Here is a 14,416-nt window from a genome sequence, read left to right on the forward strand (position 1 = left end):
ACTGTCCTAACAAAATGGGAAATTACTGATTAAAGAGAGCACATTTGGTTATATTGCTGCCTGCCATGGTATCTATGAATACTCTACTTTTGACTGGGGGACACTATCTTTCAAATATCTGAAGTGTTATAACTGGCAGTTCTATGCATAGCATTCTGTCTCTTCCAATAAAGCATATTCATATTTACTTTAAACTTGTTATCTGCTGGGAACCATAAGAAGTACTATTAATTAAGGCAGTTGATTTCTGATAAGGTTAGCCATCACTGCTGTAGTATGACATTGAGCAGATAACTCGTCCTCTTTGGGCCTCTGTCTTCATTTGTAAAATTAAAGTTTAGACTAGTTAACCTTGAGTGGTTCATACAACTCTAAAATTCTTTGACTCTTTTGTAGTATCTTTATTTTCTTAAAAATCACAATCCCTTAAAAAATTATTAAACAAAAACTCTTAATGGCAAAAAGCACTGTGGTAAGTCAGAAAGTAGTGATTTTTTGATGCATCTCAGATTACCTAACCCCCCTGCATGACCTTACTTTTAACTACGGCCAACTCTAAGTAATGAAGATGGCATTTATGGTTACTGGTGCTGTGACATTTAGTGGCCCATGAAATCCCCATATTCTGAGAAGCTATAAGTGTCTCAGGTCAAGGGAAGGATAAAGGAGAATGGTTGTAAGCCCAGACAGCTCCAGAGCTTCAGAGAACTCCTAAGTTAGGCTTTTAAAGGTATCTTCAAAGATTTTTAAGATATCTTCACTTAGAAATGGCAACCCACTCCAGTATTCTTGTCTGGAAAATTTCATGGACAGAGGAGCCTGGCTACAGTCCATGGAGTCGCAAAGAGTTGGACACGACTGAGTGACTTTCACTGCACTTCACTTAATGTTGAAACCAACTGGACTTTAAATATCTACATTGGCTTTCCTATACCAGGCCACAGCATATATGACTGTGAACGCCAGTCATACTCTAGCTGATCAGTGCTGTCCTAATAGAATGATAAACTTGGAGAGTATGAAGTTTCCTAGAGAATGTAAAATGTAGGTATGAATTTAAACTGATATAAGAAGTCTTTATTGAGCACTTACTGTGTGCAAGATGCCGTGTCATGTACTTCCAATGCATTGTATTGTTTAATACACACAACAATCTTGAAAAGTAGACAGTACTGTCTTTCTATTATATATGAGGAAATGATGCACAGAGAGCTCCTGTTACTTGCCTTGGTGGCTCAGATGATAAAGAATCTTCCTGCAATGTAGGAGACCTGGATTCAGTCCCTGGGTCAGGAAGATCCCCTGGAGAAGGAACTAGCAAACCACCCCAGTATTTTTGCCTAGGAAACCCCATGGACAGAGAAGGCTGGCAGGCTACAGTCCATGAGATCGCAGACTTGGACACGACTGAGCGACTAACACACACTCAGAGCTGGTCTTCAATCCATATCTGTCTCAATCTAGAGCTTCCTGACTACCTCAGAGACCAGCTCTCAGAACTTGGTCAGCTTATTTAGAAAGTAAATGAATTTGTAGTATTAATTACAAGAATCTAGACCAAGAACACCAAGTACCGATGACTCACTCTTGGGTAAACCTGATGGAAGAAGGAACTCATAGAAAGTGTCCTGAAGAAATTGCTCTGAGTTACATGAATGAGGTGAAGGACATGAATTGGCTCAGGGAGAAAGGTGAGATCATGCTGAGGGAACAGACTCTCGGAGGCCATGAAGATACAAATGCCCGAATTGTGCATTCAGGAAGCAATATAAAGACTGATTACTGCAGGGCAATAGCCAGAAACAAAGCTGATGTCATAGGGGTGAAAATTCAAGAGATTTCCCTTTATTATGCTATGCCCTGGCAATCCACTCAGTTCTTAAACACAAGAGGGAACATAATTAAAATTGCATTTGCTTTTACAATTTATCCTACAACTCATGTAGGATACATATGGGCTTTTAAAGCATCAAGGAAAGTAAAGAGAGAATTTCTTAGCAAAACATATTTGCTACCCAACAAGTGATTTTCAGGAGTATGATGTAGCTTGCCTTACATCCTAGAGCCTTAATAGTCCAATAATGGGGCCTGGAAGCAGATTTTACACAATTTTCAGAAATAAAGGTAACTAGCCCACTGCAGTTAAGCTAATAGCTCATTCCCATCATCCCTGGTTTTGTGCAGTGTGCATACACAGGGCAGACGAGAGTGACAGATTCAAGTCAGGGGTGGGCAGTTAGAAAGCTCTCAACAATATGGATTAAATTGAGTTGAATTGAAGTTCACTTTCAGATAGCAATTGCTACTCCTGAGCAAGGGCTAATGTTTGGTGAACTCTCATTGGTCCCTTCCATGATAAATCCACAAATGTTAACTTAATATCTCTCCACATTTTCTGAAGCATTCATCTTCTCTGTCTCTCTTTAACTCTCTTTTTAGTTCCAGAGACCTAATGACTTCTCACCCCCTTTCCGCTTTGGCACTGTGCCCAATGGCAGCACGGAGAGGAATATTCGCAATAACTATGCAGAAATGCATGCCTACATGGGGAAGTTTAACCAGAGAGGTGTCGATGATGCACTGCTCTCCCTGAAAACAGGGTAAGAACTGCTTCCAAGCTCAGAATCTTTGCTGTGTTGCTCACATTTCTCAAACATCCGTGGAATAAGATGCACCGTGTTTGTGTGCCACACCAAGTTCAAGCAAAGACTGCATTTGCACTTTGTGGGTCTCCAGGTTAAACTGATGGTATAATTCAGATCCGTGTATGGAGATTCCACTGGTATTATTCACTTGTATATATTTTCAACAATTTTTACTTTACTTGCATGAATGTCACAGTGAAATAAGAATGTAATAGATATAAAAGTCAAACAGGAGAGTCAAGGCTAAAGTTCATGTGTTACACACAAAATAAAGACCTGCTGACCTGAAAGTGAAATTGATTTTGGTGTCTTATGGACAAGGGAGAACGAAACAATGAAAAGGGTGAAAGCTTTTAGATAACAAACAGTAAGAATATGTTAACTGATCTCCAATTCCAACAAAATTGGCACTCTTTGATCCAGCTCTATAATCTAGAGTGGATTGTTCATTCAGAAGAACTCACGAACTGCAAATATGTTGGCTTACATAATCTCAGCCATGGCGGTTCCTTCCCTCAGAAGCCACAGCTGTGGAATAAGACAGACAGTTGAGCCTGAGAGTTGTTGGAGTTTAGGTCTCATAGCTGATTTCCTGTGTTGTAGGACGACTGACAGCCTTTAGGCCTCCTGGTGGCTCCTGTTCGGAATGAGCCTCCCAGAGGCATGTTTACTTAAATACTGTTAGACTCTGGCTTATCGTTATAAAGTCATAGCAGATTTCAGAAGGTGGGATCTGAATTTGGGGGACAGATGACTCTGGGTTGTCTGGCCCCTGGTGCGATCACAGTTCTCAAGCCCTTCAGAGCTTTGACTTTCTGATAGACACCCTTCTAAAGGATACTCATGGACCTTTGGAAAAAAATGTTCTGTTTTTTGTCATGCCAGAAAAGGCTTCTTTTTTCTTAAGGAGGGGTAAAGCTAACTGAACTGCACTTGAACAGCTCAGGTCATGATGCCTGCCTTTCTTTCTTGCAAACCTCTCTATTACCTATATGAATATATCTGAATTTCTTCTCCATTTATTGTGTTTAAATATGGACCTGTACCTTCCTGAACTTGCCCCTAGCCTTTCCCCACTCCCTGCCTACTTCTCCTTGCAAAGCACTGTACATACAATGAGATTCTCATATGTTTGGGAACATGAGACATCTGAATTCTCCTGTATGTTGCATTGGCCGTGGCTTCACACATTCACTGTTGACCTGAGCCTATAATGCCACCACCCGCAGCAATTTGCTCCTCTCTTTGTGCTAGAAAACAAAATACTGAAACCTTTCTGACCGCCAAAATAGCATTGCCCATCCAGTACTCCTCGTCCACCTACACTTATCCCCACTCTGGACTGTAATGAACTGAGAAATGAAAAATGTTACGTAAGTCTAACCCATGCTATTTGTTGCTATCATTGTGATGGTTCCTTTTCATTATTTCTGTTATTATTTTTATTGATTCCTTTTTACTCCTTCTCCTTTTCAGACACAGCTTATGAGTTGGCTCCAGGCCCAACTTGCATTCTCATCATTCCCAACAGGAGGGAAAAAAACTCCTCCTTTCAATCTGAAATCATACAAAGAACCACCTGGGAGTTAGGCTTTAGCTTCTGGCTGAGTTCCACCTTGAGCCCTGCTTTGAACCAATTCTCCCCATAGTCTGCTGGAGTCCTACTTCTTCCTCTTAATGGCCCCATAGGTAGTTTTGGACTCGAATTCCTCCACTGGACTTGGTTTGTTTGCTCCTTTCTTGCACAGGAAACTGGATGCCTTCATCTATGATGCAGCCGTGCTGAACTACATGGCCGGTAGAGATGAGGGCTGCAAGCTGGTGACCATTGGCAGTGGGAAGGTCTTTGCCTCCACTGGTTATGGCATTGCCATCCAAAAAGACTCTGGATGGAAGCGCCAGGTGGACCTTGCTATCCTGCAGCTCTTCGGAGATGGTGAGTTAAAGAAAGGGAAAGTGTCTACTTGGCCTCTTCCTACAGCCAGTCCAAAACATCACCCTTCTTCCTTCCCTGTCCCTCTAACCTCTGCATTTCCATTAAGCATTTCATAGTATGCTAGGACATTGGGCGGTATATGTTAGTTTTCTAAAGCTTCGTAATGAGGTTGTTGTTATTGTTCAGTGGCTTAGTCATGTCCAACTCGTTACAACCCCATGGACTGCAGTGCACCAGGCTTCCTTGTCCTTCACTATCTCCCGGAGTTTTGCTGAAACTCATGTCCATTGAGTCAGTGATGGATGCCATCCAACCATCTCATCCTCTATTGCCCACTTCTCCTCCTGCCTTCAGTCTTTCCCAACATCAGGGTCTTTTCTAATGAGTCAGTTATTCACATCAGGTGGCCAAAGTATTGGAGCTTCAGTATCAGTCCTTCCAATGATTATTCAGTGTTGATTTCCTTTAGGATTGACTGGTTTGATCTCCTTGCAGTCCAAGGGTCTCTCAAGAGTCTTCTCCAACACCATAATTCAGAAACATCAATTCTTCAGCACTCAGCCTTCTTTAGGGTCCAGCTCTTGCATCCATATATGACTACTGGAAAAACTGTAGCTTTGACTATACAGACCTTTATCTCCTCTCTCTGGTCCCAGAGAAATGGCAAAGAAATCCATTCATGGCCATTTGCTCATCCTTCCCTCTCCTGCTTTGCCTCTCTCAGTGGAAGAGATAGGAAGCAGGGCCAGGTCCTCAAAGACAGACACTGGAAAGTACTCACTCGCCAGAGTGATTCCTAGAAGAGACAACTTGCTTTGAGAAAACCTAATCTCCTATTTTTATTTTGCTCACACCTTCCACATCCTGCTTCACTTTATTGTCTAAAGGACCTCCTTCTCCTGTTAGTCTCACAGAAGCTAATCTTGTTACAACGAGCAGCCTGACTGTACTTGGCCCCACAGGCCATCAACTCAGCAGTTCCCCAGTTGTGTCTGCTGAATCTTTGCTGGTAGGGAGAAGACAACATAGCTGGATTGGTAGACTCCAGGTGAGGTCAGTTGTTCAGTTAGGAAAATCATCCAAGTTTGATCCAAGAAATGAGCAAAAAGTGATTTGATGAATGCTGGAAAGAGGATGGGGTTCTAGGTGGAATGTTCCAAGCCATTTTAGTGTAAGAGCTTCTGTCACGGTGATGTAGCTGTCACTTCAAGGCAATAAGTGAAGAGCAGCAGTAGAGACGATTTGCAAAAGTTACCAGAGATTCCTGGGCTTCCCGGGGGCTCAGACGGTAAAGACTCTGCCTGCAACGTGGTGGACCCAGGTTCAATCCCTGGGTTGGGAAGATCTCCTGAAGAAGGGAATGGTAACCACTCCATTATTCTTGCCTGGAGAATTCCATGAACAGAGGAACTTGACAAGCTACAGTCCATGGGGTCACAAAAAGATGGACATGACTGAGCGACTAACACACACACACACCAGAGCTCCAGTCAGACTACGCAAACAGATTTCACGTTTTAAGCCAAAACTGGCAATTTTCTTCATGAGATGTTCAGATTTTTGCTTCTCTAGAGTTACATGTATTCTCAGGCTCATGGTTTCTTTTATTTTCCTCTTGCCTACAATTTCTACCTTTCTAGTTCCTAGTATCCACTGAAGTGGATCAAGGTTGTTGTAACCTGGCATGACTTGAATTAATCAAAACTTCTCTAAGCGGCATTAAAGGGAGTCAGGTCCAAATTTGGTGGTCTCATTTTATTCCAGCTTCCTCCCTTTTCCTGTGAATATTTATGTTTTCACCAAGAGATCAGGAAGTCTGAGGGCCTCTAGGGAATCAATCAATCTCTCCACCGATTTGTCTCTGTCTCTCCTCCCCCAACTCGATCTGCTTTGCACATTTCGTGAGAGCAATTTTCTGAATCGCTTCTTCCATTATGTTGTTCCTTGCTGTCTACAAAAAAAAAAAATAAAACCCGTGCAAAGTGCTTAGTCTGATACTCAGGTGCTCAGCAATCTTTCATCAACCTTTTGTATTCAGCTTCTTTTACCAACTGTTATTGTATTTGAATTGTTCTGCCAGCCTTTCCCAAATACGGCTTGTGTTTTTCTCCTTCCTCCCCTTGATCATGCTCTCTCTGCTGCCTGGAGTGCCTTTTTGTAAAATATCAATAAAAATTCACCCATTCCCCATGCCCACCTCCAAATCCTACCTTCCTCATGAAAACCCACTGGCCACCGTATCTACAAAATTACCCTGACTAATTCAGGAAGCTTTTATTACTTACATACAGCTTGTCATACTGATTGTTTATATACCAATTTACACTGGGTAGCTCAGGCTTACCTGGCTCAGACGGTAAAGAATCTTCCTGCTATGTAGGACGCCTAGGTTCTGTCCCTGGGTCGGGAAGATCCCCTGAAGGAGGGTATGGCTGCCCACTCCAGTATTCTTACTTGGAGAATTCCATGGACAGAGGAGCTACAGTCCACGGGGTCTCAAAGAGTCTAAGCAACTAAAACTTTCATACATTCATACAGGGCACAGAGGTAATGTCTTCTATCTCTGTATCACCTCTGGTACCCACATTGTGTTTTCATTGACCGCTTGTTGAATAACTTGATAAGTTTAACAGTATTAATAACATTACTAACTTTCTCTCTTGGTTTTCTTTATGCCTGTTTCCCTCTCTCTCATGTTTTCCTCTTTTCCCAACACCCCTCTCTCCCCCTCTCTTCTCTCCTTCCTGCCCGGCCCCCAGGGGAGATGGAGGAGCTGGAAGCTCTGTGGCTCACAGGCATCTGCCACAATGAGAAGAACGAGGTCATGAGTAGCCAGCTGGACATTGACAACATGGCGGGCGTCTTCTACATGCTGGGGGCCGCCATGGCTCTCAGCCTCATCACCTTCATCTGCGAACACCTCTTCTATTGGCAGTTCCGGCATTGCTTTATGGGTGTCTGTTCTGGCAAGCCCGGCATGGTCTTCTCCATCAGCAGAGTAAGTGGTTTGATTTAGGTGCCTGGAACTTGGGAGAGGAAGCTTAGCCTAGCCCATGCAAAGCAAAGAGTCCAGAGGGGCACTAACTCCAGCCTGAGGCTGTGAAAGCAAGAAGCCACATCATGTACATTTCCCCAGGGGGTAGTATGACATCATTTCAAGTGGCTCAGAGAACAGGTGATGCTGTTTTTCCTTCAAGAAATAGCTTTCTGTGTGGGGTTTGGGCATTTGGTTCTTAAAAAGAACTGGCAGATCTATCAGAATGAAACATTTGGCCTTTCCCCAGGTGCCTTTCATCACTATTAGTTAATTCTGCATAGGCTGGATTAATCATTTAATCCTTTTAAAAATCACATTTCTGTATAAATCATGACATATATCTCTCTTATTCTGACATGCAAATGTATATTGGTCATTTCACCATCCCGCTTTATATTTTAACCATGTATGCATTTGGAGCATTCAGGAGCTTAACAGAACTTTCAAAAATAAGTCCTGACCTGTTAAGAAATTTGCATTCCAGAAACTACCTTAATTGGAGCAAGAATACCACTCAAGTCCTTCTTTATTTAGTTCTCTTCTACATGACTAGTCTAAATGAGATTTGGAGCACAGTGTTGAATATGAATAAAGGGTCACGGGGAAGAGGGTTTAGTTTTTTTTTTCTTTTCTTTTCTTTTCTTTTCTTAAAAAAGCAGACTTTTTGATTTTCTTAATAAAGTTATGAGATTCATTCACAATAAGTGAACTCAGATGTCCTCTTAGAATAGAGGTCTAGGCTTCAGATGTAACCAACTTTGTCTCTAATGGGGTTATATAAGAAAATGGAGTACTCATTAAGTTGTCCCATCTTTTGATCATTTTCCTATAGTATTTTAGTTCTAGAGAAAAATGTCCTCTCTGGCTGTGAGCTGCTTCAGGCCATTCAGTTAACTGGAAGCAGGAGGCTGGGACTTGTGGTCCCTAAGCCACCTTTTTGCACCTCGTGGCACTTCCCAAGACCCCAGACAGGGAGCTGGACACAGCACAGGAAGCCTGTAGTAGAAATCCTATTTGTCGCCCCTCAACATAATCAATGGCTCTGAAGAGGACAAGTGCATTTTCTCCTGGCCATAATCAAGAAGGGTCAGAAAGGAGAAGAAAGCAGGGGAACTCTCTATTTTTTTTTTAAATGGGAGTATAATTGCTTTACAGTGTTGTGTTAGTTTCTGCTGTACAATGAAGTGAGTCAGCTGTATGTATACATATATCCCCTCCCTCTTGGACCTCCCTCCCATCCCCACCCCATCTCACTCCTCTAGGTCATCACAGAGCACCGAGCTGAGCTCCCTGTGCCAAACAGAAGCTTCCTACTAGCTACTTACACATGGTAGTGTATATATCTTCTCTTCTGCACTCAGTCATGTCTGACTCTTAGCAGCCCCATGGACTATAGCTCGCTAGGCTCCTCGTCCATGGGATTTTTCATGCAAGCACACTGGAGTGGGTTGCCGTTTCCTACTCAGGGAATCTTTCCAACCTAGGGATTGAAACCGCATCTCTTGCATCTCCTGTATTGGCAGGCAGATTTTTTACCACTGTGCCACCTGGGAAGCCCCTATTGTGTGTGTGTGTATATATATATTAATCTCCCAATTCTCTTGTAGATCTTTTATCTTGTGGCTGCCTCCAGGGCAGGGATGCTCATCTCATGCAAACCATCCTTCTTTCCCATCTAGCTGCCACTCTACTTTTGAATCTTCTCTCCTCTCATCCTCCTCCCTCAATCGGGACAGCCCCTTTCCAAATGAATCCCCCTTGTTTTAAAGACACTGTTCAACCAACTTCTTCTGCAAAGACCTTCCCTTGCCAGGTGGAAAAGTTCCAAATATGTCCACCTTTCAAGGCAGGGAACTAGAGATTGGCAGGAGGTTGGCCTGACTTTAGACTTGAGCCCAATCCTCTCCCTCTCTCGGACAGGGCTCTACACAAGAAGCTGCACACAGGGAGTTCTCAATCAATACTAATGTTAAGATACTATTATTTATGATCACAGTGAGTGAGAAACTTGAAGGAAGAAACCTGGAGCTAAAGAGAATAAAAGAGAGCATTCGACAAGGGAATTCTTTTAAAATTCATTTTATTGAAGTATAGTTGATTTCCAATATAAAATTTCACTGTACAGCAAAGTGATTCAATTATACATGTATATACATTCTTTTTCATATCTGTTTTACATTATGGCTGTTTACAGGATATTGAATATGGTTCTGTGCTATACTGTAGGACCTTTTTGTTTATCCATGTTATATATACTAGTTTGCCTCTACCAACCCCAAACTCCCACTCCACCCCTCCCGAACTACTCCACTCCAGCAGGGGGGTTCATGATTGCTATTTAGTCCTTAATATCTGTCCCAGGTCCTCCCTCCCATGGTGTAAGGCACAGCAGCAGAAATATCCTTCCTTGACCTCAAAGCTGCCTAATTGTCCTGTTGAATTTGGTTCATGCTTGGCTCAGGGAGAGAATTGCTCAGCTGTGATCTGATGATCAAAATCCTAAAAGCTGCTCAAAATTTGTCAGAGCTGATAAAGAGTGGCAATTGTGAGCGCCTGGGCTCCCCAGTCTTTACTGCCAGCCAGGGGTGACCAGCCAGGGCAGAACAACCCCAACGTCTGTAAAGCATTGCTGTTGATTTCCAGAAGGCTGACAGTGTTGTTTGCTATCAGTTGATATCATGGCCTCATTTCTGTGAAGCAAAAACCTCAGTGTAGAAAGAAAAATCAGTACAAATCAGTGGCGGAGTGAGGCATGAATCTCATGTCTTGCGATTCCAGTCCATTTGCTTAGATAACTTGGTGTATGCAGTGAGGCCCCTTTTGGAAAGCCAAGCCTATCTAATCAGACCCCAGCTTATGATGCATGCTACATTCTAAGTTGCTTCAGTCATGTCCGACTCTTTGTAACTCTATGAACAATAGCCTGCCAGGCTCCTTTGTCCATGGGGTTCTCCAAGCAGGAATACTACAGTAGGTTGCCATTTCCTCCTTCAGGGAAATCTTCCTGACCCAAGGATGGAACCTTTGTCTCTTAACATCTCCTGCAGTTGGAGGTAGGGTCTTTACCACTGGCCCCACCTGGAAAGCCCTAGGGTTCATGATGAGACTTGCTAAATGCTGGTGAATACGGCAAGCAAGTGGCAACCCACTCCAGTGGGTTCTGGCCTGGAAAATCCCATGAAACAGAGGATCCTGGCAGGCTACAGTCCATGGGGTCCCAAAGAGTCAAACATGACTGAAGGAGCGCACAGCACAGCACAAGGCAGGCAAGCTTCTAGACACAGGTTTCTATGAGTCTATAAGACCACCTCTTTCATGTTTTCCTGGACTTGTCTCAACCATTTAGGCAGTTATCGGGGGTGGGGATCCACTTGAGAGTCCGTTCCAACCTCACGAGAGATCTAACCCATCTCATCCACTTTGCAGGGTATCTACAGCTGCATCCACGGCGTGGCCATTGAGGAGCGCCAATCCGTGATGAACTCCCCCACCGCCACCATGAACAACACGCACTCCAATATCCTGCGTCTGCTGCGCACGGCCAAGAACATGGCCAACCTGTCGGGTGTGAATGGCTCACCGCAGAGCGCCCTGGACTTCATCCGCCGCGAGTCGTCTGTCTATGACATCTCCGAGCACCGCCGCAGCTTCACGCACTCCGACTGCAAGTCCTACAATAACCCACCCTGCGAGGAGAACCTGTTCAGCGACTACATCAGTGAGGTGGAAAGGACTTTCGGGAACCTGCAGCTCAAGGACAGCAACGTCTACCAGGACCACTACCACCACCACCACCGGCCCCACAGCATCGGCAGCGCCAGCTCCATAGATGGGCTCTATGACTGCGACAACCCGCCCTTCACCACGCAGCCCCGGGCCCTGGGCAAGAAGCCCCTGGACATTGGCCTTCCCTCGTCCAAGCACAGCCAGCTCGGCGACCTGTACGGCAAGTTCTCGTTCAAGAGTGACCGCTATGGCGGCCACGACGACCTGATCCGCTCCGACGTGTCAGACATCTCCACCCACACGGTCACCTATGGCAACATCGAGGGCAACGCGGCCAAGAGACGGAAGCAACAGTACAAGGACAGCCTGAAGAAGCGTCCGGCCTCAGCCAAGTCCCGCCGCGAGTTCGACGAGATAGAGCTGGCCTACCGCCGCCGGCCGCCCCGCTCCCCAGACCACAAGCGCTACTTTCGGGACAAGGACGGGCTGCGGGACTTCTACCTGGACCAGTTCCGTGCCAAGGAGACCTCGCCGCACTGGGAGCACGTGGACCTGACCGACCTCTACAAGGAGCGTGGCGAGGATTTCAAGCGTGACTCGGTGGGTGGTGGAGGGCCCTGTACCAACCGAGCTCATCATCTTAAGCACGGCACAGGCGACAAGCACGGCGGGGGGGTCGTCGGCGGGGTCCCGGCCCCCTGGGAGAAGAACCTGACCAACGTGGACTGGGAGGAGCGCCCTGGGGGCAACTTCTGCCGCAGCTGCCCATCCAAGCTGCACAACTACTCGACGACGACAGCAGCAACGGCGGTGGTGGCTGGCCAGAACTCGGGCAGGCCGGCCTGCATCCGCTGCGAGGCGTGCAAGAAGGCCGGCAACCTGTACGACATCAGCGAGGACAACTCGCTGCAGGAGTTGGATCAGCCGGCCGCCCCAGTGGCGGCCGTGACGTCCGCAGCGTCTAAGTACCCGCAGAGCCCTACCAACTCCAAGGCACAGAAGAAGCCCCGGAACAAGCTGCGGCGCCAACACTCCTACGACACGTTCGTGGACCTGCAGAAAGAAGAGGCCGCCCTGGCCCCACGCAGCGTGAGCCTCAAGGACAAGGGCCGCTTCCTGGACGGCAGCCCCTACGCGCACATGTTCGAGATGCCAGCAGGCGAGAGCGCTTTCAGTGGCAGCAACGATGGCAAGGCGGCGGCGCCAGCCGCGGGACATCACCACCACGGCAATCCCGGCGGCGGCGGCGGTGGCTACATGCTCAGCAAGTCTCTCTACCCCGACCGGGTCACGCAGAACCCTTTCATCCCCACTTTCGGGGACGACCAGTGCTTGCTCCACGGCAGCAAATCCTACTTCTTCAGGCAGCCCACGGTGGCTGGGGCGCCGAAGGCCAGGCCGGACTTCCGGGCCCTTGTGAGCAACAAGCCGGTGGTCTCGGCCCTGCACGGGGCTGTGCCGGGCCGCTTCCAGAAAGACATCTGTATAGGGAACCAGTCCAACCCCTGTGTGCCTAACAACAAAAACCCCAGGGCTTTCAATGGCTCCAGCAATGGGCATGTGTATGAGAAACTGTCTAGTATTGAGTCTGATGTCTGAGTGAGGGAAGAGAGAGGCCGAAGGTGCGTCCGGGAGGGTCTGGCTGTGGGCGTGTGGCACGCATGTCACGGAGGGTGAACGGGGGGTAAGGGGGTGAACTTGGTTCCCATTTGCTCCTTTCTTGTCGTTTTCATTTATTTTTGAGATCCTGGAGTTCTGATTCCTTCTGAGGGTGAGCCTGGTGACCAGCACCATTTCTGCCTCCTTTCCAGCACCCTCTTCCTACTTCCTCCTCCTTCTCGTCTGTCCATCCTGTCCCCGTTCCCAGTTCCCGCGAGAGGATACGGTAGGCTGTTGTTCCCAGTTCCGGAGAGTGGATAAGTGGGCTGGCTCGGCTAGAGCCGAGAAGGCAGTGGCCACAGGGGATCTTGCTCCTGGCGTGGAAGGACTCTTTGCCACCCGGTTGGAGCGAAGCCAAGGAGAAGCAGGAGGAGGCCACGGGGAACGCAGGATACCTCTTGCTGAACTGATCTGTATGTGTAGGTGAGGAAGCAAAAGCATCCCATAAGATCTATTAGCGGCGCACTGCCTGTGAATGAAAAGAGGCTTTTGCTAAATTCTTGTTGCTTAGATGGGTGTGTTTGGGGATCAGGTGCCAAGCAGAGGGTGGGAAGCCCTGTGTGTTTATATATAAGCCAAAAAAAAGTTTTCTCCAATTCCATGATGATGGTGAACTGGAGTGAAAAGTCATTGACAGATGATTAAAAGAACATTAGAGCAGTGTTTCGTGGCACATTAGAGACAAAGAAGGAGGGACTGCCTGTGCATGTGTGTCTGTATACACTTGCACACCTATTGTCTATACACACCTGTTGTCAGAGGCCTATTTGTGTAGAAGGCAACCTTGACCCCATAAAGCTGTTTCTTCAGTATCCCTAAGCAACAGGCTTTTTTTGGCTTGTATACAAACAAAGATGGTCCTATGTTATCTGAATTATGGCTCTGTCTCCCCCTTCACCCTTCCTGAATAAGGAGAATGGAAGTTCTTGACGAGAAGTTTCTGTGGCCTAGACAAAACATGTGGGTGAACATTCCTACAAGAGCAACATATACAAAAATAATTCTTTAATGGTTGCCAGGACTTTCAACTAGTCTTGGCCAAGAGCTTTCCAGGAAGGCTAAAAGGAAATAGAAGCAGCCAGGATTCTTTTGCACATAACCGAGGGCAGAATAGTGGGCAAAGCTCATTTGAGCTTTTGAGACCCTCAGCTGGCTATTTTGCGGGAAAGAGCTAAAGGAACGCTTTGAAGGGCAAGGGGCATCATTTATGATAGGATAAGTGAGAAGGGGGATGTTTTCAATGCTTTGATCCCTTCTTACTTAACCTGGAGCTAGGTGAGCAGGCTTGTTACCCCCTGAATTGGCCACAAGTGATATGGAACAGACAGTGCAGAGCTTTGAGCTTGCTCCTCAAGTACAGCTCAGGAGACAGGAGAGGAAAGGGAAGAGATTTGAAAGAGGGGACGGGAGACG

General features: G+C 46.3%; 1 protein-coding gene across 1 annotated transcript in view; it reads left to right on the forward strand.

Annotated features, from left to right (window-relative positions):
- Nucleotides 1-14,067, forward strand: part of GRIN2B (glutamate ionotropic receptor NMDA type subunit 2B) — a 503,573-nt gene extending 489,506 nt beyond the window's left edge. Inside the window, exons 10-13 of the mRNA XM_069585649.1 lie at nt 2,440-2,600; nt 4,394-4,581; nt 7,341-7,579; nt 11,045-14,067. Of these exons, the coding sequence (XP_069441750.1) occupies nt 2,440-2,600; nt 4,394-4,581; nt 7,341-7,579; nt 11,045-12,943 (2,487 nt within the window). The 3' untranslated portion in view covers nt 12,944-14,067. The remainder of the gene's footprint in view (nt 1-2,439; nt 2,601-4,393; nt 4,582-7,340; nt 7,580-11,044) is intronic.
- Nucleotides 14,068-14,416: the final 349 nt, after the last annotated feature.

The sequence above is a fragment of the Ovis canadensis genome, chromosome 3, assembly GCF_042477335.2.
Source record: "Ovis canadensis isolate MfBH-ARS-UI-01 breed Bighorn chromosome 3, ARS-UI_OviCan_v2, whole genome shotgun sequence".
Taxonomy (NCBI): Eukaryota; Metazoa; Chordata; class Mammalia; order Artiodactyla; family Bovidae; genus Ovis; species Ovis canadensis.